The sequence below is a fragment of the Neopelma chrysocephalum genome, unplaced genomic scaffold (assembly GCF_003984885.1).
Source record: "Neopelma chrysocephalum unplaced genomic scaffold, ASM398488v2 Primary Assembly neopelma1_366, whole genome shotgun sequence".
Classification (NCBI taxonomy): domain Eukaryota; kingdom Metazoa; phylum Chordata; class Aves; order Passeriformes; family Pipridae; genus Neopelma; species Neopelma chrysocephalum.
The window spans coordinates 237,316-256,953 of NW_020898030.1; the positions used below are offsets into that span (position 1 = coordinate 237,316).

The window sequence follows — 19,638 nt, forward strand, 5'->3', positions numbered from 1 at the left end:
CCCTTCCAGAGCCTAAAGGGGCTCCAGGAGAGCTGGAGAGGGGCTTGGGACAAGGGATGGAGGGACAGGACACAGGGAATGGCTTCCCACTGCCAGAGGGAGGGTTAGATGGGATATTGGGAAGGAATTCCTCCCTGTGAGGGTGGCGAGGCCCTGGAATGTATTTCTCAGAGGATGCCCAATTCCTGGAAGTGTCCAAGGCCGGGTTGGATGGGGCTTGGAGCCACCTGGGATAGTGGAAAGTGTCCCAGGAGAACCCAGCAGAGGTTCCACCTGCTGCCAACATGCATCCAGCACATGAGGTTGAGGCTCTGCAGGAGAAAAGGGCTTTGTAGGGTCTCCTCATTCTCTTCTCTTCTCTTCTCTTCTCTTCTCTTCTCTTCTCTTCTCTTCTCTTCTCTTCTCTCTTCTCTTCTCTTCTCTTCTCTTCTCTTCTTCTCTTTCTTTCACCATCCCCTCTCTGAGGTTGCTTGGAGCAACCTGGGTTAGTGGAAGGTGTCCTTGCCCATGGCAGGGGTCGGACTGGATGGGATTTAAGGTCCCTTCCAACCCAAACCATTGCAGGATTCCACGGTTCTGTGCCCAAAACCAGGCAGTGCCTGGTTGGGATGCAGGATCTGGGGCCTAAAGAACGGAGGGTTTGGGGAGGGGATCCAGGGGGGAGCATGAGCACGATGGAATCATCCCCCCCCTTCCCTGGGGACGTGTTTGCCCCTGTTTGCCGAGTCCTCCGTTCCCTACGCGTCACCTGCCTTGGCCGGGTGCCCAAAGGAGGGGAGGGGGCATCTCCCGTTGGGCCCGTTGGCTCCTGGCACTGCTGGTGGGGTGGGCAGGGCCTTTATAAAGCCCCAGGAATTCTCCCTGGCTGTCCTGGGACGATGCAGCTCCTCGTGCTCCTCTGCACTGCCTCTGCCCTCGCCCAGGGGCTCCCCAGGTGAGTCACCACAGCACCACCCCCGGGGCCACCTGAGCCAGGGGAAGGGAGAAGATGAGTAATCCAAGCCTTTTCATGGCTTTGGGATGTAGAGGTGAGGTCTGAGGCTTGGGAGAGCTGCTCCAGGGGTGCAGAGAATGGTGGAGTGCCTGGGGGAGGGCTGGTTTCTAGGGTTGTTTTGGGGTTTTGGAGAAATCCTCCTGACTCAGAGTTTTTTGGAAGTTTCCTGTGTTCCTGGAACAGCAGGAGCATTGAAGGTGTTAAATCCTTCTTGCAGGAGCTGCAGGCAGCAAAATCCCATCAAACTCTTCTTTTTTCTTTGTTTGTTTTTTTTTTCTTTTCCTTCCTTCTTTCTTTTCCTGCTTGTTCCAGACTGCCCTTGGAAAGGGGGAAGAAGCTGAGAGAGATCCTCAGGGAGAAGGATTTGCTGTGCCAATTCTTCCAGGACCACCACTATGACATTGGCACCAAATTCCCACATGCTTTTCCCAATGGAACCAAAACGGCCACGGAGCCCCTGCTGAACACCCTGGACGTGAGTGTGGGCTCTCATCCCCAGGGGGTGCTTTGTGGAATGTCCATCCCTTATCTGCATGGAGAAAACCCAAATTCTTTCACCCCAAATCTTACATTTTTCCCCTCTGTGGCCCTGGACAGAGAGATGTCCCCCCAGGAGCTCTGCTGGAAGCAGGGTGTCCCCAGAAAAAAGGAGACCATGAAAGTTGAAAGCCTGTGGAAGCTCTGGGTTTGGTTTCATGCCTTAAAATCCACCCCTGTCCCTGCTGTCCCACAGGTGGAGTATTATGGGACCATCTCCATTGGCACCCCACCACAGGACTTCTCCGTGGTCTTCGACACCGGCTCCTCCAACCTCTGGGTTCCCTCTGTCTCCTGCACCAGCCTGGCTTGTCGTAAGTAAGAGCTTCCCATTTGAGCAGGGCCAGGTCCAGCTGCACATCCTGGGTTTATAACTGAGCCTAAAAATTGGGTGACATTGCCAGGGAACTGGGATCACCCCCCTGGATCCATCCCATCTGTGCAGTGCTCTGGAGTGATGAGTGTTTGGGGTGTGGGACCTGCTCAGTGCTCGGCTCCACAGGGGGATATGATTGGTGTTCACTGCCTCAGTTTCCCCACCTGTGATGGGAATTCCTGTGGATCCCTTGTTCTGGAGGAGGGGGAAGGACACACAGCAAATTCTCACAGCTAAATTGTTCCCCAAGGCAGGATAATGAACATCAGCTTCCCTCCCCCCTTAGGCTTGGCCTTGCTCAGAGGCTTCATTTTGTGGTTTCCCCCTTCTCTAGAAACCCACCAGGTGTTTGACCCATCCAAGTCCTCAACCTACAAGAGCACAGGGCAGAGCCTGTCCATCCACTACGGCACTGGGGAGATGGAGGGAATCGTGGGCTCCGACACCGTCACCGTGAGTGTGTCCCCTGTGCCTTCCCCACCCGACTGACCCCAGTATCCCAGTGCCTGATCCAAGCCTCATGGCACCCTCCCCGTCCTTAGGTTGCATCTCTGATGGACACCAACCAGCTCTTTGGCTTGAGCACGGTGGAGCCTGGAGAGTTCTTTGTCGAGGTTAAATTCGACGGGATCCTGGGCTTGGGATTCCCAAACCTGGCAGCTGATGGGATCACGCCGGTCTTTGACAACATGGTGAACGAGAGCCTGGTGCAGGAGAACCTCTTCTCAGTCTACCTGTCCCAGTAAGTCACGTGGATCCCAGGGATGGGGAAGGTGGTGGATGCATCTCAGGCGCATTGTTGCATTTTGTGGTGGCTCCAGCTCTGTTGTCACTGTTGCCATCAGGTGTTGTCTCTAGATCATGACATGCTGGGGGCCACCACACTCACTGGGAACCAGTTTCCAGGCACGTGATTCCCTGTTTTGAGGTCCGAAAACCTGCCCCTGCGCCGGTACTGAGGGCAGTGGACGTGTCCGTGCCATCACCATCAGTGTCCCACTCCAGGGCACACACAGTCCTGCACTGAAGCCACACGGCAAAACTTCCCCTGTTTTTCTTCCCTGCATCACCCAGTGAGGCAACAGGGAGCGTGGTCATCTTCGGGGGCATTGATGAGTCCTATTTCACCGGCTCCATCAGCTGGATCTCCGTCTCTTACCAGGGGTACTGGCAGATCTCCATGGACAGGTAAATCAGCCCTGCTGGTCTGTGCTCACTTTGACATTGCTTCTAAAGAGACTTGGACCCACCACCATCAGAGCCTTCCCACTGCCATCCAACACCCCGTGGCTGAGGGATGAAGAAGTCAAGGGGCCAAAATCCATCGTTACTTTGGTAATTGCCACCCAAAATGGGGAAGCTTTGAGCCTGGGGCACAGCCCAGTTCCTACCCTGTGATTTTGGGGATGTCTCTGGCGATGAGTAGAGCAAAATTATGGTCCCAAACCTCCTTTTTTGGGCTCAGTTGGGTCTCACCTTGCTGAGCTGAGTTCAGTGCTCATGTGTGCAGCACTGGCTGTGTTCCCACTGGCACTGCAAACTCCAGGGGGGAAAAGGCTCAAGGGCAGAACTTTGGGTTCACCCGGCTTTAATAAAAGAAGTTAAACACCATCACTAGGGTCCATCTGGTTGTTTAATGTCCCCGTGGTTTGTCTCCCCTCCCAGCATCATGGTGAACAGCCAGGAGGTTGCCTGCAGTGGTGGCTGCCAGGCCATCATCGACACCGGCACGTCCCTTGTGGCCGGGCCACCCCTGGGCATCAGCAACATCCAGAGGGCACTTGGGGCCAGGCAGGACAGCAATGGAGAGGTGAGAGTCCTCCCTGCTCACCCTGGAGCCAGTGCCAAATCTGACTCCATGCACAGGGAAAGTGTTCGTGGCAAACTTCGGATACCTCCAGCAGAGCTCACCCTGAGACACCACCAGTCCCCAGTTTATTCCAGGAAATCACAGAATCAGAATATGCTGAGTGGGAAGGGACCCACAAGGGTCATCCAGTCCAACCTCTGGCCCTGCACAGGACACCCCAAAATCCCACTCTGTCCCTGAGAACATTGTCCAAACCCTCCTGGAGCTCTGGCAGCCTTGGGGCTGTGCCCACTGCCCTGGGGAGCCTGGGCAGTGCCCAACCAGCCTCTGGGGGAAGAACCTTTCCCTGAGATCCAACCTAAACCCCCTGACACAACTCCAGCCATTCCTTCAGGTCCTGTCACTGGTCACGAGAGTGAAGCAAACTGTGCTGCCCCTCCACTGTCCCTCCTGAGGATATTGAAGACCCCAGCAAGGTCTCTCCTCACTCCTTGCCCTCTGAACACGTTGTTTCCCTCCTAAGAGCCCCTTCCCTCTGCTCCCTGCAGCACAGTGTGAACTGCAGCTCCATTCCTGCCATGCCTGACGTCATCTTCATCATCAATGGTCTCCAGTACCCTGTGTCTGCCTGGGCTTACACTGAGCAGGTGAAGTGGAACCAGCTGGTCCTGCTTGCAAGGACCTCTCAAGGTCCTTCTACTCTCTCCAGTGGCTCTGGTTCCCTTGGCTTCTCCCATTCCCATGGGAGACAGCAGATGAGTGGCCACGAGCCTCCAGAGCTGTGCAAGGAAAGGCACCAGCTCACATCTCCTTTTCTTGCTCCGATGCAGCACGACCAAGGATCCTGCACGAGCAGCTTCCAGAGCACCTCTGGAGACCTTTGGATCTTGGGAGATGTCTTCCTCAGGGTGTACTACAGCATCTTTGACCGGGCCAACAACCGCGTGGGACTGGCCAAGGCTGTTTAGACCCACCCTGGTGAGGTGGTTTCACCTGCTGCCAGACCACAGCCATGGCTTTGGGCACAAATAAAGTGCTGATGGTTCAGAGTCGGGGGCTGCACGTTTCTTTCTTGTGGAATGGTGGGAATCAGGAAGGAGCTCTTAAACACCTGCTGCTTTGGGGTGATTTAGGAGCATTTGGTCATCACAGGCCTAGAGCCTTTAAGAGCTGCAGGGACTGAGGGGGGGGGAAGTCAAGATTGGCTCTTTTATTGGGGCTTTATCAAGGGAGTGATTCTGGAAAACCCAGATTTCCACCTAGGGAGGGTGAACTCACCATCCCAGACACAGCCCATGTCAGAGCAGATCCCTGCAGATCCACAATGTCCCACCAGTATCTTCCATGCCCCATGACCCAGTAACTCCCCATCTCTGGGCTCAGGGCTGGGGTCAGGCAGCCCCAAAACATCTGAGGGCAGTGAATCCCTTAGGAAAATGTGGCTTGACTGGAGTTTTCCCTTGGACAGCCCAAGAGAGCAGGGCAGGAAAAGGCTCTCACCCAGTGCCTCCCATCGAGAGGCTTTTACAGAAGCACAGAACCTACAGAGTTCCCATTTTCCTAAAGGAAATGACCTCCAGACATATTGAACCCTATTAAAAATGGAGGTTGCCTCTTTCCCTGGGAGCAACTGCACTGGAATTTCTCAGCAGAAAACTGGGAGAGAAATCCAAGTCCCTGCTGCTTCCTCATTCCTGCTGTGCTGAGGAAAAAGGAACTATTTGCATTATTTATTGATCAGTGAGGCTCCATCACCGGGCCTCACTCCTTACCTGATGGGAACAGGGATGTCGAGGGAGAAATCCAGGAAATCAGAGTCGGAAATTAATTTTTCTCTTCTCTCACTGTGCAAAAGTTGAGCTGACCATAAAGCAGGATGTGATGTGGGATGGTGGCAGTGTGATTTATCCCACCCCAACCCCCTGGGATCACACCTCCCCAGGGTTCCCAGCCTCAGCTGCTGGGAGTCCCTCGTGCCCAAGCAGAAGAGGGACAGCAGCCTGGATTTTGGGCAGAGGGAACTTTCTCTCAGCTCCATCACAGGAATTTTCTCACTGTTATGAGCAACAAGAAATGAGGCTGATGCAGTGGGACCCACATCTCCAAGGAGCAGTGGTCCATGGACCTTCCCTGCCAGGATGGACAAGACCTGCAGGAGCACCCAGGGGCTGTAGCTGTGCTCTCAGGGAGTGGGATGGGAGTGGGATGTTGGTCCTTGTCCCTAAATGCTGTGCCAGGAGACAGATCCTAAACCCTCCTGGCATGGCCATCCTGCACCAGTGCCAAGAGCCCCTGGAAAACATCACCCTGGAATGGGCTTCCTCCATGGGAGCATCCCCCCGGCCAGGAAAACCCTTCTCACATCCATGTTCACACGTGCAATAGAGGAATAAACCAGCTAAAAGTTTCCAAGCATGAATTAGAGAGAGGGAAACACACGTCTGGACTGTCTCCAGCAGGGAATGTCTGTCCTGGAGTGCCATCTCCTGGCGAAATCTGAGCTCCTGTGCACCAGATCCCCATCTCTGGAAGTGTCCAAGGCCAGGTTGGACGGGGCTTGGGGAAACCTGAGGTAGTGGAAGGTGTCCCTGCCCATGGCAGGGGGTGACTCTGGGTGATCTTTAAGGTCCCTACCAACCCAAACCATTCTGGGATTCTCGGGAAATTCAGCTCCAAGGAGGAGGGAGATGTTTCTGGATGACGAATATTTCACACCTGGCCTCAGGTTCTGATTTGTTCCTGGGATAAAAAGCAGCCAGGAAACACCTTTCTGATAAAGCAGAAGGCAGATTTCTTGCCTTCTTTTTAGCTTTTCCTTTGGCAAAATTTCCAGAGGGAATTCAGCCCGTGTGAGGGAGGACATGAAGGATTGGCTCCTTAGGGCTTGAGTCCAGAACAGGACTGTTACTGAGGGCTTTTTAGGGATTTCACTGAGCTCTGAGCTTTGGGCTTGTATTTGGGAAGGCACCAAGCTGCAAACTGTGCAGGCAAATGGGGTTTCTGGCAGGTTTTTATCAAGCACCAGCTGAGTGTTGACACTTTGAATTCACTCTCTGGTTTTCCTCCTCTTTAGGATAAATAGGAAGTAAGTTAATGAGTCTGGAGGGGTTTAATGGCTCTGGCCCCATCCTTGTGATATAAATCGGGGATTCCCTTTGGACCTGGCTTCCCACAGTGGATGGTGGGAGCCAAACTGCTGGGGAAACCTCTGCAGACCTCACAGGTCTGGAGATTTATAATTATCTGTTTTCCAGAGAAGCTGTGGCTGTTCCATCCCTGGAAGGGTCCAAGGCCAGGTTGGACAGGGCTTGGAGCAACCTGGGCTAGTGGGAGGTGTCCCTGCCCATGGCAGGGGGTGGGATGAGATGAGATTTAAGGCCCTTGCAACCCAAACCCTTCTGGGATTCTATAATGTCCTGTACTTCAACCCTCCCACACACAATTCCCAGCTGGGGACCAGTTAGAATTCCCAGCTGGGAGCAGCACAAAGCCAAGAACAAAAAGCTGAGTCCAAATAAACAATGTTTCCTGCATGCCAGACTTTGAAGCATTTATTCCTTTATTTGAGGATCAAGTTTACAAGTGAATAAGAATCAGGTTGTTTGTCCTTTCATCCGTCCCTCCTTCCATCCATCCATCCCTCCATCCATCCATCCATCCCAGCACCGTTATGGTCCATGTTTGCTGAGGGAGCAGAAGGAGTGAGGAGCTTATGGCCAAATATTTCCCAGCCCAAACCTTTTCATCAGTTTCCTGTGGTGATTAAACATCAAAAGTGCTTAAAATTTGAGGGGCTGGGGAGAGAATTTGGGGAGGGGACCATGAAAAATGTAAAAGAATGTAAAAAGTTTAAGTTTTCCAGAGGAAAAGGAAAGAGAAGCTGTTATGAAATGAAAATAAGGATGTGGAAGAGCTGCTGGAGAGAATCCAGTGATGAATGGGGAGGAGCTGGGGATGTTCCCAGCTGTTCCCAGCTGTGCCTTCTCCAGCTGTTCCCAGCTGTGCCTCCTCCAATCATCCCCACAGATGAGCAGAACTTGAACAGAGTGGGAAGGAAATTAAATAGCTCTCACAGCTTCTCCTGTCTGAGAGGATGGTAGGGGGTTTGCAAGGGATGGAGTAAAGAAAAGGATGGTGGAGGGATGGGGAAAAAAACCCAGGGAGAGCAGATGAAAAGATTTGTCCCAGATGAAAGAGGATTTGTACTTGTCATGTCTCGGATCCATCCCCTGGGATGCAAAACACCTTATTGCAGAAAGACAGTGCACAAAAAAAAAATGCCCCAAAACCAAAACAACAACCCCCACCAATCAGAGCTGTGGGATTTCTGCCACGGGGAAAATCCCATTTCCCATCAAACCAGGAATAATCAAACCTAATCCCTGTTTCACCACTGCTTCCTGAATGAAGTTGCAAACCAGGGATGGCGGAACCTTCAGGAGACAAGACATCAAAGGTAGCAGATGTGGGATAACAGCAGATGGGAGACACTGCACAAGAAACTGTGATTTAATGGAGGCAGAGACGTCCAAAAGAACAGCTGAGTGAGACAGTGAAGTGGCAACAAAATGTCTTTGTCAGAAGAAAACCTGCTGGCATTGGAGAGAAAGGCAAAATGAGCTGCTGCTGGCTTCTCCCATCAAAGTGCCACTGGAGATTTGCATGTTTTAGCAAATCAGAAGTGCCTTTGTAAAACAGGGAAACATCGGGCCTTGTTCTCTCTGTGGATTTTCTCTGTGCCACCTTTGCAGCCAAAGAAGTGGCAATAAAAACTACCAGGTCACTGTGGCTTGTCCCCAAATGTGTTTGTACATCAGATAACCCCCAAACCGAGCATTTGTTGCAGGAGGAATCCCGTTTTGTTGCAGGAGAAATCCCATTCCCTCTCTCAGAGCTCAGTTTTCCATCCCAAACCCCGGTGCCCTGGATGTTCCTTGTGGCTGTGCCACCATTCCTGGTCACTATCCCTGTCCTTCTAATCCCCTCACCTGCTGGCTTGGGTCCATCCATCACTGCTGTGCCAGCAAAATTAATTAGTCAGGCAGACCAGGGAACTCATCCAGCTAAAAATATCCCTTCTAATTTCTTTTTGCCAGCTTATTTTTCAGGCAGAGCAGTCCCAGGTCTGGGAATTGGTCAGATCCCCAGATCCAAAGTGGTAGGTGGGGAGGAATTATTTCAATGGATTAAAGAAACAGGGAGCTGGACCCACCTTCATCCCTGGACAGTTGGGTGCCACCAAGCAAAGCATTTAATGTCATTTTGCCCTTTTTCATCTCCAGTAAATGGGGGAAATCTCTGAATGTGGGGAATTCCACTCTGATGCCACGGACAGAGGATAGAAATGTCAAAGCAGATGAGCATCAAATAAGAAACACCAGACTGATGGGCAGGGCAGAGAGATAAGAAAGATGGTATTTATTTGAACGGCCACAGGAAATCAGAGATTGAAAAATGTCTAGAAAAAAAAAAAAAGCAGCAGCACATTTGGTTTAAAAAAAAAAAAATTAAATCAGAGCATGCAGATATTTGATACCTTTTCCAGCCAATCCCACCTGACAGTGCCCAGTCCCACCACGGCCTCAAGCATCATTTTTTGGCCTTGTCTCGAGGGTAACCCCCATTGGTCTTATTGAGGGACTCCATGCTGCCGTTGCCCGTTGCCACACTGGCCAGGAGCCGCTCCACCTCCCCGGGCAGGATCTGCTTCTCCTCGTTCTCCGTCTCCCTGTGGTAGAAATAGTTGAAGTTCGAGACGATGACGGGGACGGGCAGCGCGATGGTCAAAACCCCCGCGATGGCGCACAGGGTGCCCACGATCTTCCCCCCCAGGGTGGTGGGACACATGTCTCCGTAGCCCACCGTGGTCATGGTCACCACGGCCCACCAGAACCCGTCGGGAATGCTGGAGAAGTGGGACTGGGGCTCGTCGACCTCCGCGAAGTAAACGGCGCTGGAGAAGAGGATGACGCCGATGAAGAGGAAGAAGATGAGCAGGCCCAGCTCCCGCATGCTGGCCTTGAGGGTCTGCCCCAGGATCTGCAGCCCCTTGGAGTGCCGGGAGAGCTTGAAGATGCGGAAGACCCGGACGAGGCGGATGATCCGTAGGATGGCCAAGGACATGTTCTGCTGCCCGTTGAGTTCACTCTGCTGGATCAGCTCGGTGGTGAGCGTCACAAAGTAGGGGATGATGGACACGATGTCAATGATGTTCATGATGTTTCTGAAGAACTCGGTCTTGCTGGGGCACACGATGAAGCGGACGAAGAGCTCGAAGGAGAACCAGACGATGCAGGCGGTCTCTATGACGAAGAAAGGGTCCGTGAAGGTGCTGTGGGCCAGCAAGGTGTCTGTCGTGTTCCTAGAAAGCTCCTGGGCAGACTTGAACTCCCTCTCCTCTCGGAACTCCGGCAAGGTCTCCATGCAGAAGATGATGATGGAGATGACAATGACCAGGACGGAGACCAAAGCTACGCCCCGGGCCGCACTGGAGCTTTCGGGGTACTCAAAGAGCAGCCAGAATTGCCTGTGAAAGTCATTGGTTGGTAAAAGGGTCTCAGGATCCTTGATGAACCCTTCATCCTCCCTGAACTGGTCCATGGCTTCATCGCCCAGCTCATAGAAGGTGATTTCATCGGCAAACACGTCGATGGGGACGTTGGCCGGGCGCCGTATTTTCCCACCAGACTGGTAATAGTACAGGATCCCATCAAAACTGGGCCTGTTCCTGTCAAAGAAATACTCATTCCTCATGGAGTCGAAGTAGCGCATCCTCTTTTCCGGGTCCCCGAGCAAGGTCTCAGGGAACTGGTCCAGGGTCTTGAGCCGCGTCTCAAACCTCAGCCCAGCGATGTTGATGATGACTCGTTGGTCCCCCTCATCCATGCCCACCCTCTCCCCCACCAGGTGGTCGCTGAACTCGGCAGAGAACCTGGAGAAGATGGTCTCATTGTTGGCGTTCTCGCTGTTGATGAGGATCCTCAGGTTGGAGAGCAGGTTGGCGCAGCTGGGGTGGCCTTTCCGCGACTGCCCCGCGGGGCTGAGGTCGTTTGAATAACAGGGATCCTCCACGATCTGATCAGCGTTGTCAAAACTGACTAGTGCCACCTCCATCTCCTTCCAACTGGACACGTCCATCATACACTAATCAGATTAGCAGCATAAATCCCCGGATCCGACACCGGCAGCTCGAGTCTTTCCCACGCTATGAGGATCTGCAAGGGAAGGGAGAGGGAGACGATGCTGAACTGGGCTAAGCACACAGGTCACTTGGAGAGCATCTTTTGGGCCATGGGGTGGTGTGGTAGTTTGGCCTAGGCCTTCCTTGGTGACCAGTTTGTAACCAAGGAAGTGCCCAGATTTACCCGGTATTCCCTACGATTTTTACGTAAACTGGGGTATAAGAAGAAGGGAGGAAAGACCTTCACTCTCTGACCCCCCCGGCAGGCAGAGGAGAGTTCTATCCCCCTGCAGGAACATGAGCAGATCCCACATCTGCTCACACCCCCCTCAAGTCTCCAAACCTTACCAGGTGGGTAATTTCCCAGACTGGCTCTGTCAGGTGCTCAGGAACAGTCACTGTGTCCCCAGAATATTCCTGGGCATCTCCCCAGCCCAGCACTGACATTGCTCTGAACTCGGAGCAAAGTCAAAGAGGAGCCCAGGGACCAAGTTATGGAGCTGGGAAATTGCCTGTCCTGCCTCGGGGAGAGACATTAGATATTAACATGGAACAGTTCTGGGGAGATTTGCCCCAAAATGAACTTTCCAAGTGAACTCAACATCCTGATTTATTTCCCTCCAAATATGTTCTCTGGACAGGAGACACCACAGAGGGGCCTGTGGAGCTGCTCCATGTGACCGTGGATCACCAAGGGCACAGTGGCTTCCTTACCCAGGGAACTTCAGCAGAAGGGAGTGAAAAAACCCAGGTGCCCTGGACTGCCAGGAATAGCAACACAATTTAGGCCATGGAGCAGCAGCGACGCTGGGGCCAGTCCTGTGACGAGGATGGTCCCCAGTGCAGGGTTGGCTTAGTCCATCCCAGTGCTGAGATGAGATCCATGGAGACCGTGCTGCTCCCAGTGCCTCAGCATCCCAATTTCACTGAAGTAATTCAGTGAAGTTTTTTCCTCCCCAGAAGCAGATTTGTGCATCCTTGCTGACACACAGCCGGGAAAGAGGGGTAGGACAAGCCAAAAACCCAAATCTGCTGCAGAAATAGACTTTAACATCCTGTCTTGTACAAATCCTCCCTCTTCTCCTCTCAGCTTTACAGCCCCGGCAGCAAAACTTCCTACAGGAACCAGCATCCACATCCCAGACAAGGGTTTAACCTCACTCTTTCCTTGGCACAGATTCTGGATTTGGGGACAAATCCCACAATTTACGATAAGCTGTTTGCAGACCATGTTCCTTTGCTTAAACCAAAGCCACAGACCACGGCTGTTCTTAGGAATCCATCCCCATGGAACTACTTTGGGCTGGTTTTGTGCCAGTTTTCCCACTTGGAGACATGGAGAAAAGAGTGTTTGGGGCCGGGGGGCAGAACTGATGCCTGGAGGAAGCAGCAGACACGTGGTTCTGCCCCTCAAGGTGATGTGCTGCAAATCCGAGGAGCCCCAACAGCTCCAAACCTGAGTCCTCCAGCCCCAGTTACGTCCAGCTTGGAGCTGCTCCAGCCCAAGGACCAGCTCTTCACGCAGTTGGATTCTTCCCAGGCTTAACTGTTTGGTCACTCTGTGAAAACCTGGTGCTGGAGGGACAAAATGTAACATCAGAGCAACAACCCAGAGCCGTGCATAACCCTGATTTCAGGAGCATCAGGAGGCAGACAAAGGGATACCACAATAAGCCTGGCCCAAATAATGCCCTTCTGGATCTTTTGAGGGAAAACTAAGTATAAAAGAAAAAAGAAACAGCAGCACAAATCATTCCCTCCTTGCATCCTTATTTTTTTCTTAATATAAATCCCCCCAGATGATTTTAAATCTGAAAAAAAAGTAAAGAAAGCAAGTTTGAATCAGACTTTAGTGTTCAGTGGATGCAGGAGCTGACCTGACCCATCACACCTCCAGCCTGAGGGGAAAGCCCAGAGGGGTTCACCTGCCCAGGAGCTTCTCTTGGCAGTGGGACAAAGTTAGAGCAGCTAAAGCTGACCATGGAATTGCATCCTGAGGCAGTGCCATGAGATGATCTTGGTATTTTAAGCATTAAGTTTTAAGTGCTTATTAACCCGTAATACTGCTGGGCAAGAAAGTTCCCCAGCCCCTGCTTGAAGGAGGTCTTCATCCCGAGATTTTTGGTTGCAGAAGGAATTGTGATGTCTTCAAACCTGGCTTTGCTCTGGAGCCTCCATGAACATCAAACTGAGCCCCCCCTGCATCATCCCTTGTGGGGAAACTGAGGCACAGAGCTACGATGGGACAACTTACACATCATGGGCAGGGCTGAGAGTGGAAAATTGTCCCCACTGGGACATGGAAAGGTGATTTTCAGCTCTGTTTTAAGCCCTTGGGACAGCGTCCCACGGGGTGCAGGGCTCTGAGGTTCCTTTTCCTGCCTTAAAGCCCCAAAATATGCTGATGTCTGTCTGTCCCAAGACCAGATGGACGTGCCCCACCTGTCCCCAGGCCCCCACACCACCTTATGTGTCTCTTTTTTCATTTAGACCAAAATTACCGGCCTGTCCTGAAGCCACAAAATACCCTTCCAAAGCTTTTCCCTGCGCTCCGGCCGAGGCTTGAACTAGAAAGTTGCCTCTTTTTTTCCTCCTAAATCACCCAACATCTGCTTCTCGGAATCTGATTAACTAATATCCTTCAGCAGAAATCCCTGGCTGCAGAAAAATAATAATAATAATAATAAAAACCATGGGAGGGGGAGCAACGGAGAAGAGAAAGGTCATTTTGAGGGAGAGTTTGTGTTTTGCCCATCACATCCCGGGAAATCAGGGCTGTGCTTCCCACCAGCCCCTCCGCATCCATCAAAACCTGGAATTTCCCTACACTTCCCATTCATCCTACTTTCATCTCCCTCGCTCTCCTGAGGCAAAAAATGTCTGTTTCCAAGGTTTTATAGAAAAATGGAAATGCTGCTACCTCATCCCCTCCCCATGACCCCTTTATGGGATGGGAAGGGGGGTGACTCTTCCCGTTGCCCACCCACACGAGCACCCGTAAGGACTTACCTGGGCAGGGCATGGAAGTGCCAAAGCTCTCTGCATCTGGGAAAAGAGTCATTAACCACACATCGAGAGGTGTAGGGAAAGCAGAGGCGGAAAAAAACCCGGTCCAGCCATACCCTGGGAAGATCCCCTTGGGATAACGCAGCCAATGTCATTTGAAAGGCTCCTCTCTCTTAGTTTCACCGTGTCATTGGCCGGGGCTGGATTTTGGCAGGCACAGCAGTGGCACCCGGCACAGTTCGGAGCCGCCATCCCCCCGTGAGCCCTAAAAACAGCCGAGGGGCCACGAGGAAATGGGACTGGAAAGGTGCAAGGGGCATCCCATTGCCCTGCTCCCCTCGCCCGGGGAGGGGGGACGCGGCCACCCGGCTCCTGCCCCCACCCGCCCGCCGGGCAGTGAGACGGGGGAGGATGTGCCCTTCTGGCTGATGCCACCTTTAATCCCCAACAAAGCTCCGGATGGTCCAGCGGGGACAAGTCTTGTCCGTGACGTGGAGAGGTCTGAGCTGGTCCCCGGGAGAGAGACGGAGAGCGGGGACAGGGACCCGCGCGCCGCTGGCACCGGGAGAGAGATTCCCAGCAGGAAAAAAAGGGCTGCTTTTAGCATTGATACCTAATAATGATGGGAAAAACAGGAGGGGAGGGGAAAGCCAAGGGTTGGAGCATCCCCCGGTGCCCACCTACCTCTTGCCTGTGGCCACGGGGACAGCGGGAGCTTTTCCAGGAGGGGACGGTGCCACCACCACGTGGGACATCTCCTGTTCCCACCCCGGGATGACTGGGACCAGTTGCAGCAGCAGGTACAGCTGGCACAGCCCTGCTGAGGGCATCACTGGGGAACAAGGGAGAGGGGTTGTGCCCCTTCCTCACGCCTGGATCCCAGCTAGATGCTGGAATTATCAGCTCTGGTAATTAACTAATAAATCATTGAACACTCAGGGCAGATGGGACCGGGCAGGTTGGCACCATTCACTAAAATAACTGGGATTTTGGTTTTCCTTTCCCGTATTTTCTTTCTTTCCATTCCATGCTCGTGGCCACCCTCACCTTGGGTGCTCCAGAGGGGTTTCATCCCTCTTGGGTGGATCCCACCTCTACCTTCACCCAGGTTACCTTCCCACCCTCCTCGTCCTCCTCCTTCACCTCCTCCTCCTCCTCCCAGGCATTTGGGAAGGCAGAGGAGGGGGTGGCACATTTCTCCTCGTGTACTTCAGCCTGGATTCCTCCATGGTGACGTTCTTTTGCTCTTGAGGGACACGGTCACCTCGATTTCCCTCCCTGCAGCACCCTTGGCTGTCCTCTGAGATGTTTCTCCCGCCCTGTGATGTTAATGAGCACATTTAAGCCTCCCTGTCCCAGAGGAGAGCCCGGCTTGGAGCATCCTATACTCATCTCCGGCCTTCTGGGATGGAAAGGGGACATGAGATTATCCAGACCTTTGATCAGGCCCTTCAGGGCTGCTTTATCATTTTATGCACCCCTTCTGCACCTGTATAGATTACAGTCCTTACATTTCCTCTCATCCCATCGAGGCAGCTGGGGATCTACTGAGAAAAAGGAATTAAATTGATATTCTTGGCACTTAAATTCACCCTGTGTCCATTTCCCCTTCAAACCCAGCTTTGGCAGGGCTTTGACCACAGGGTGATGGGGTTTATAGGCAAAGTCTGACCTGGTTTGAGGTTTTTTGTCCCTAACATCTGCCTAGAACTAACCAGGGTCACATCCTGCACCCAGACAAAGAACATCTGTGGCCAGGGGAAATGCAGAGAGTGAAAACCATCCAGAGGACCCGCTGATCTGGCTTGTGCTGGGGCTGAGAAGCTTTAGCAAAACCCCGCTGTTAACAGGAATATCCCTGGAGTCAAAGCAGGGTTGTGGTCCAGGGGAGACGGGAACGGGGGGAGATGCCCGGAATAACATCCTTGCCTCCAAGAAATAGGGCGGTTACACAACTCCCTCCTCTCCGGAGAGTTTGGATGCACCCCGGGCACCCTCAGGAAATTCTGCCTTTGTGTTCAGCCAAGGTGACTTTAAAAAGCCTTTGGCACTAGGATTTCAACCTCCCCCAGCCAGGCTGCTCCAGGCATTCCTCCGGCACTTCTTCCCCTCTAATCCTCTGCTCTATGCTCCCGGTGTCCCCAGCTCTGCTGGAATTTATTCCAAATTTGGACCCCGAGGGCGTTCTGCATCCAGGGGGGACCAGAATGCAGTGAGTGATGGCACGGGATCACTGCCCAGCAGCTCTGCACACACAGCTCTGACACCAGAGGGGAGAGAGCTGGACACCCCCCAGCCCCACCCAATGCAGAGAGGGATTACTTGGCAAAGGAGGGAGTTTTGGCAGCAGGTCCCTGAATTATTGTTTGCACAGGGAGCTTCATTTTCCCTGCGGGGAAAAGTGGAGCTTATCACCATTTCTCTGGGATCTGACATGGGATGAGCTGGAGCGGGGTGGGAACAAGGAAGAGAGGACAGGAGTGGTCCTGGATCATAAAAAGGCAGCGACACTTCAGCTGGGTTTTCCCTAATTCCCAAGCAAAATGATGCTTCTGGAAATCCATGTGGGCTGGGCTTTGCCCCGTGCCAGGCACCAGCTTTGGTCCACAGAGCAATTCACTGCAGTAATGAGCCTTTGCTAATTATTCTCTCTCCTTGCAGCACTAATTACCTGGAGTTCAGCTCTATTCCAGCCCCATGGCTCCAGGATGGAGCTGAGGTGGCTCCACTGCACCTCCACAGTGGGAATTTTTTCTTTTTCCCTGCTAATTGAAGTGCCCCTCAATTAGCAACACCATCCCCCTGCATCATGAGGGCACTTGGGGATGTGCAATATGCAAAAACACAAGTTAAACACTTCAATGCCCTCGATTTAGGGCTGAGTTTATTAATACTTGAGCTCTGGCTCAGGCACAGAGAGTCCTTGGAGGCTTAGTGAGGTGCCCAGGGCATCTGTCATGGGTGGAGCAGGGCAGGAATCACCTCTGGAAGGAAAACAAGGAGCTGCAGGGGGAGATCCTGCAAAACTTCGTGGCTCAGGAGAGGTGTTTGTAAATGGAGCTGTTTAAATTCCAGGCAAATGTGTGCAGCTGTGAGGGAAGGAGCAGGGGGGGAGATGCTGGTAGTTTGGGAATGATAAAAATACAGGAAAGGATAATTCCAACCTTCCAGGGGATGACAGGGGTCTGGGAAAAGCTGCCTCTGGTCTCAAGTCCTCAATATGGGAATAGTGGAGAAATGGAAAAGGGGCCAAAATATACTGAAATATTTGGCAATCCCAGGGTTTCTCCTGCCCTGTGGCAATGAAGGATTCCAGGGCTGAGGAGCAGCTGGTTGTGAGAGCTGGTTTGTTTTTAAGGCAGAGGTTAAAGTGTGTCTGAGGCAAAGTGGGGTAGGACTTTTAATATTTAAACCCACACATTCTCTTTAAATGGCCAGAGGGCAGGTTTGGGTGAGATATTAGGGAGAAATCCTTCCCTGTGAGGGTGGGGAGGCCTGGCACAGGTTGCCCAGAGAACCTGTGGCTGCCCCATCCTTGGTAGGGTCCAAGGCCCCGTTGGATGGGGTTTGGAGCAACCTGGGCTAGTGGAAGGTGTCCCTTCCAACCCAAACCAGTCTGGAATTCTATGCATTTGCACCAGGAAACAAATGATCACCCTGAAACAACAACCACCAACTCCTATGAGCTAATTCCCTCTCCGTGCCTCAGTTTCCCCAGATGTGGTGTTGTGCCATACAGCCAGGAAGGAGCTCTCTGGGAAAAGATGTACATAAGGAAGATCCCAAACTGGATTCCTGGCACTGGGATGGAGGTGTCCATCCCTGCTGATCCCCACAGCAGGCAGCAAAACACCCCCAGCCAGACCCCATATAACCCTCCCCACTTCTCGTACCTCATTCTGATTTTTCCACCCGTAATTTTTTATATGAAAAAAATCAGATTATCAAAGAGCCCGGGACACACAGTACACGCCACGAGACAGATGAAACCTTTCTTATACCCAGCCATGGAGTCCAAAATTAATCAGCTATGGATTAACCGGGTCAGGATGTAATTTAATAACAAGTGAGGGAGAGTTCCTGCTCAGAGCCAATGTGGTCCCACACCAGGTGTGCCTGAAAGCTGCTGTAGCCCAGCACAGATAGCAGGAAAATGGAAAAGCCAGGTGGGATGAAATGAGCTCTGCAGGGCTGAAGGAATGGGGACCACCTGGGTCCGGGCCAGGCTTGGCTGCAGCTGAGCCCTCCTCATCTTCCCAGGGCTCAGAGTCGGGATTTTAACCTGATTCAGGAAGACTGAAATGGATTTTTGACTCTGAGGGTGCTGTGGTGGCTTTTGGGGGTGCTGAAATGGCCCTTTGGAGGCTGAAGGTCTGCTCTCTGCCGGGATTCATGAAGCAGTTGGTGCTGCCAAGGGTTTGACACACTTTAGGAAGCATCTGATGAATGAAACACGGACACAAAGCACTTTGGAAGGGCTTTGATAAGCCTGGACCTGAAGAGATGTGAGGAAGTGGGTGCCCGGAGTGAGCTCTTCCCTCCCGAGCATCCTGACTCCACCCGGGCGCCGGGATGGGGCCGGGGCAGGCAGCCACCCCTCACCCCCCCCTTCTGCTTACTGCCCTGTAACACGAGAAAGAACTCGATCCCAAATCGATGGGAAACTTTCCCAGGCTGTCCAAAAGTGCTGGGATAGAGGCAAAGCCGCCGCCCCCTCCCTGACCCAGCAGCCAGAGCTCGGTGCTGCAACCTCAGTCTGCTCCTGGGGAGGAGCAAATGACTTTGTCCCCCCTCAAAATCCGCACTGGCAGCAAACCCTGGAGGAGGTCGGTGGCCAGAGCCAAAAATGGATCGAAGGGATAAATGGAAAGCAATATAGGAAGCTGCTAATCGGGTCAGACGGATTCCTGCATCGATCCCAAGGTTTGCAGCAACAGCACTAAGAGGAGTCCGGGGCAGGTTTGGGGCCCCGGTGTCACTCAGGGTTTGTGGCATCATGCACTGAGCCAGTGCACAGATAAGGCACCCCCCAGCATATCCCAGCAACCCCACAGACCCCCCAGGTGAAGACATTGTGATCTGGACCCGGCAGCAAAAAATAATTAAGAGTAATTAAGTAATTGAGATGGCGCCAATGAGACCCTCTGACTCCTGGTAAAGCCGGGGTTCATCCAGCACACACTCGGTGATCGGTAGCACTTCACCCTCCCTCTTCCTCCAAGGACAAACTAAACTTCCCCTGTGGTCACCATGACCCAAAAAATACCCCCGAAAAAGAGGGAAACAGCCCCCGACTGCCCCGAACCCACTCACCCACCTCTCCTCTCCTCTGCCCCCCGAGTTCACCCCACCACAACAAAACCAAGAAGGGAGCAACAAACCCGGCTTTTGCATCATCCTCATCTTCCTCCAGCGTGAGGGGACCCCAGTCCCCCTGTTCCCATCACCTGTTCCCTCAGCTGTGCCAGGTGGGGGCTGCCCAGCCGTGCTGCCCCTTCCCCTCTCCCGGGCAGGGCTGGGATGCTCCAGCCTCTCCTGCGGAAAGGCGATGCCGGTACCCACGTGAGCCCAGTGGGACTCCTTGCCCTCATTCTCCTTGTGCCTGAAATGGGTTCTTGCTCCCTCGCTGGGCCCTGCCCAGCAGCAGCAGCGACGTCCAGGACTTCAAGCCGCCTCTTACATGTCTCCAAAAGTGTTCCACGGTCTTTTCTTTGCAAGCAAGGGTGAGGAAGGAG

The 19,638-nt window shown here is 53.0% G+C and overlaps 2 protein-coding genes across 4 annotated transcripts; one reads left to right on the forward strand and one right to left on the reverse strand.

Moving 5' to 3' along the window:
• Positions 1-878: 878 nt before the first annotated feature.
• LOC113978924 (embryonic pepsinogen-like) lies at positions 879-4,705 on the forward strand. Its single transcript, XM_027706258.1, has 9 exons — positions 879-934; positions 1,307-1,469; positions 1,728-1,845; positions 2,242-2,360; positions 2,450-2,649; positions 2,982-3,095; positions 3,573-3,717; positions 4,266-4,364; positions 4,548-4,705. The coding sequence occupies exons 1-9, from the start codon at positions 879-881 to the stop codon at positions 4,683-4,685; spliced, it is 1,152 nt and encodes a 383-aa protein (XP_027562059.1). The 3' UTR covers positions 4,686-4,705.
• A 4,409-nt stretch (positions 4,706-9,114) lies between these two features.
• Positions 9,115-19,435, reverse strand: KCNA10 (potassium voltage-gated channel subfamily A member 10). Of its 3 annotated transcripts, none has more exons than XM_027706252.1 (2): positions 19,285-19,435; positions 9,115-10,931 (listed from the first exon to the last, which is right to left on the reverse strand). In XM_027706252.1, exon 2 carries the CDS (start codon positions 10,855-10,857, stop codon positions 9,307-9,309), a length of 1,551 nt encoding a protein of 516 aa, XP_027562053.1. In that variant the 5' UTR covers positions 10,858-10,931; positions 19,285-19,435; the 3' UTR covers positions 9,115-9,306. The 3 variants fall into 3 exon arrangements, with proteins under 3 accessions (XP_027562053.1, XP_027562054.1, XP_027562055.1); XM_027706253.1 differs by lacking the exon at positions 19,285-19,435 and adding an exon at positions 14,951-15,814; XM_027706254.1 differs by lacking the exon at positions 19,285-19,435 and adding an exon at positions 14,588-14,930.
• Between the last annotated feature and the right edge of the window lie 203 nt (positions 19,436-19,638).

What these genes read in the sequence shown, in the direction of transcription:
- LOC113978924 (XM_027706258.1), top strand. Translation starts at nt 879, where the DNA reads ATGCAGCTCCTCGTGCTCCTCTGCACTGCCTCTGCCCTCGCCCAGGGG. An exon ending in TGGCAGATCTCCATGGACAG is followed by an intron (nt 3,096 to 3,572) that starts GTAAATCAGCCC and finishes CTCCCCTCCCAG; the next exon opens with CATCATGGTGAACAGCCAGG. An exon ending in CCTGGGCTTACACTGAGCAG is followed by an intron (nt 4,365 to 4,547) that starts GTGAAGTGGAAC and finishes GCTCCGATGCAG; the next exon opens with CACGACCAAGGATCCTGCAC.
- KCNA10 (XM_027706252.1), bottom strand. Translation starts at nt 10,857, where the DNA reads ATGATGGACGTGTCCAGTTGGAAGGAGATGGAGGTGGCACTAGTCAGT.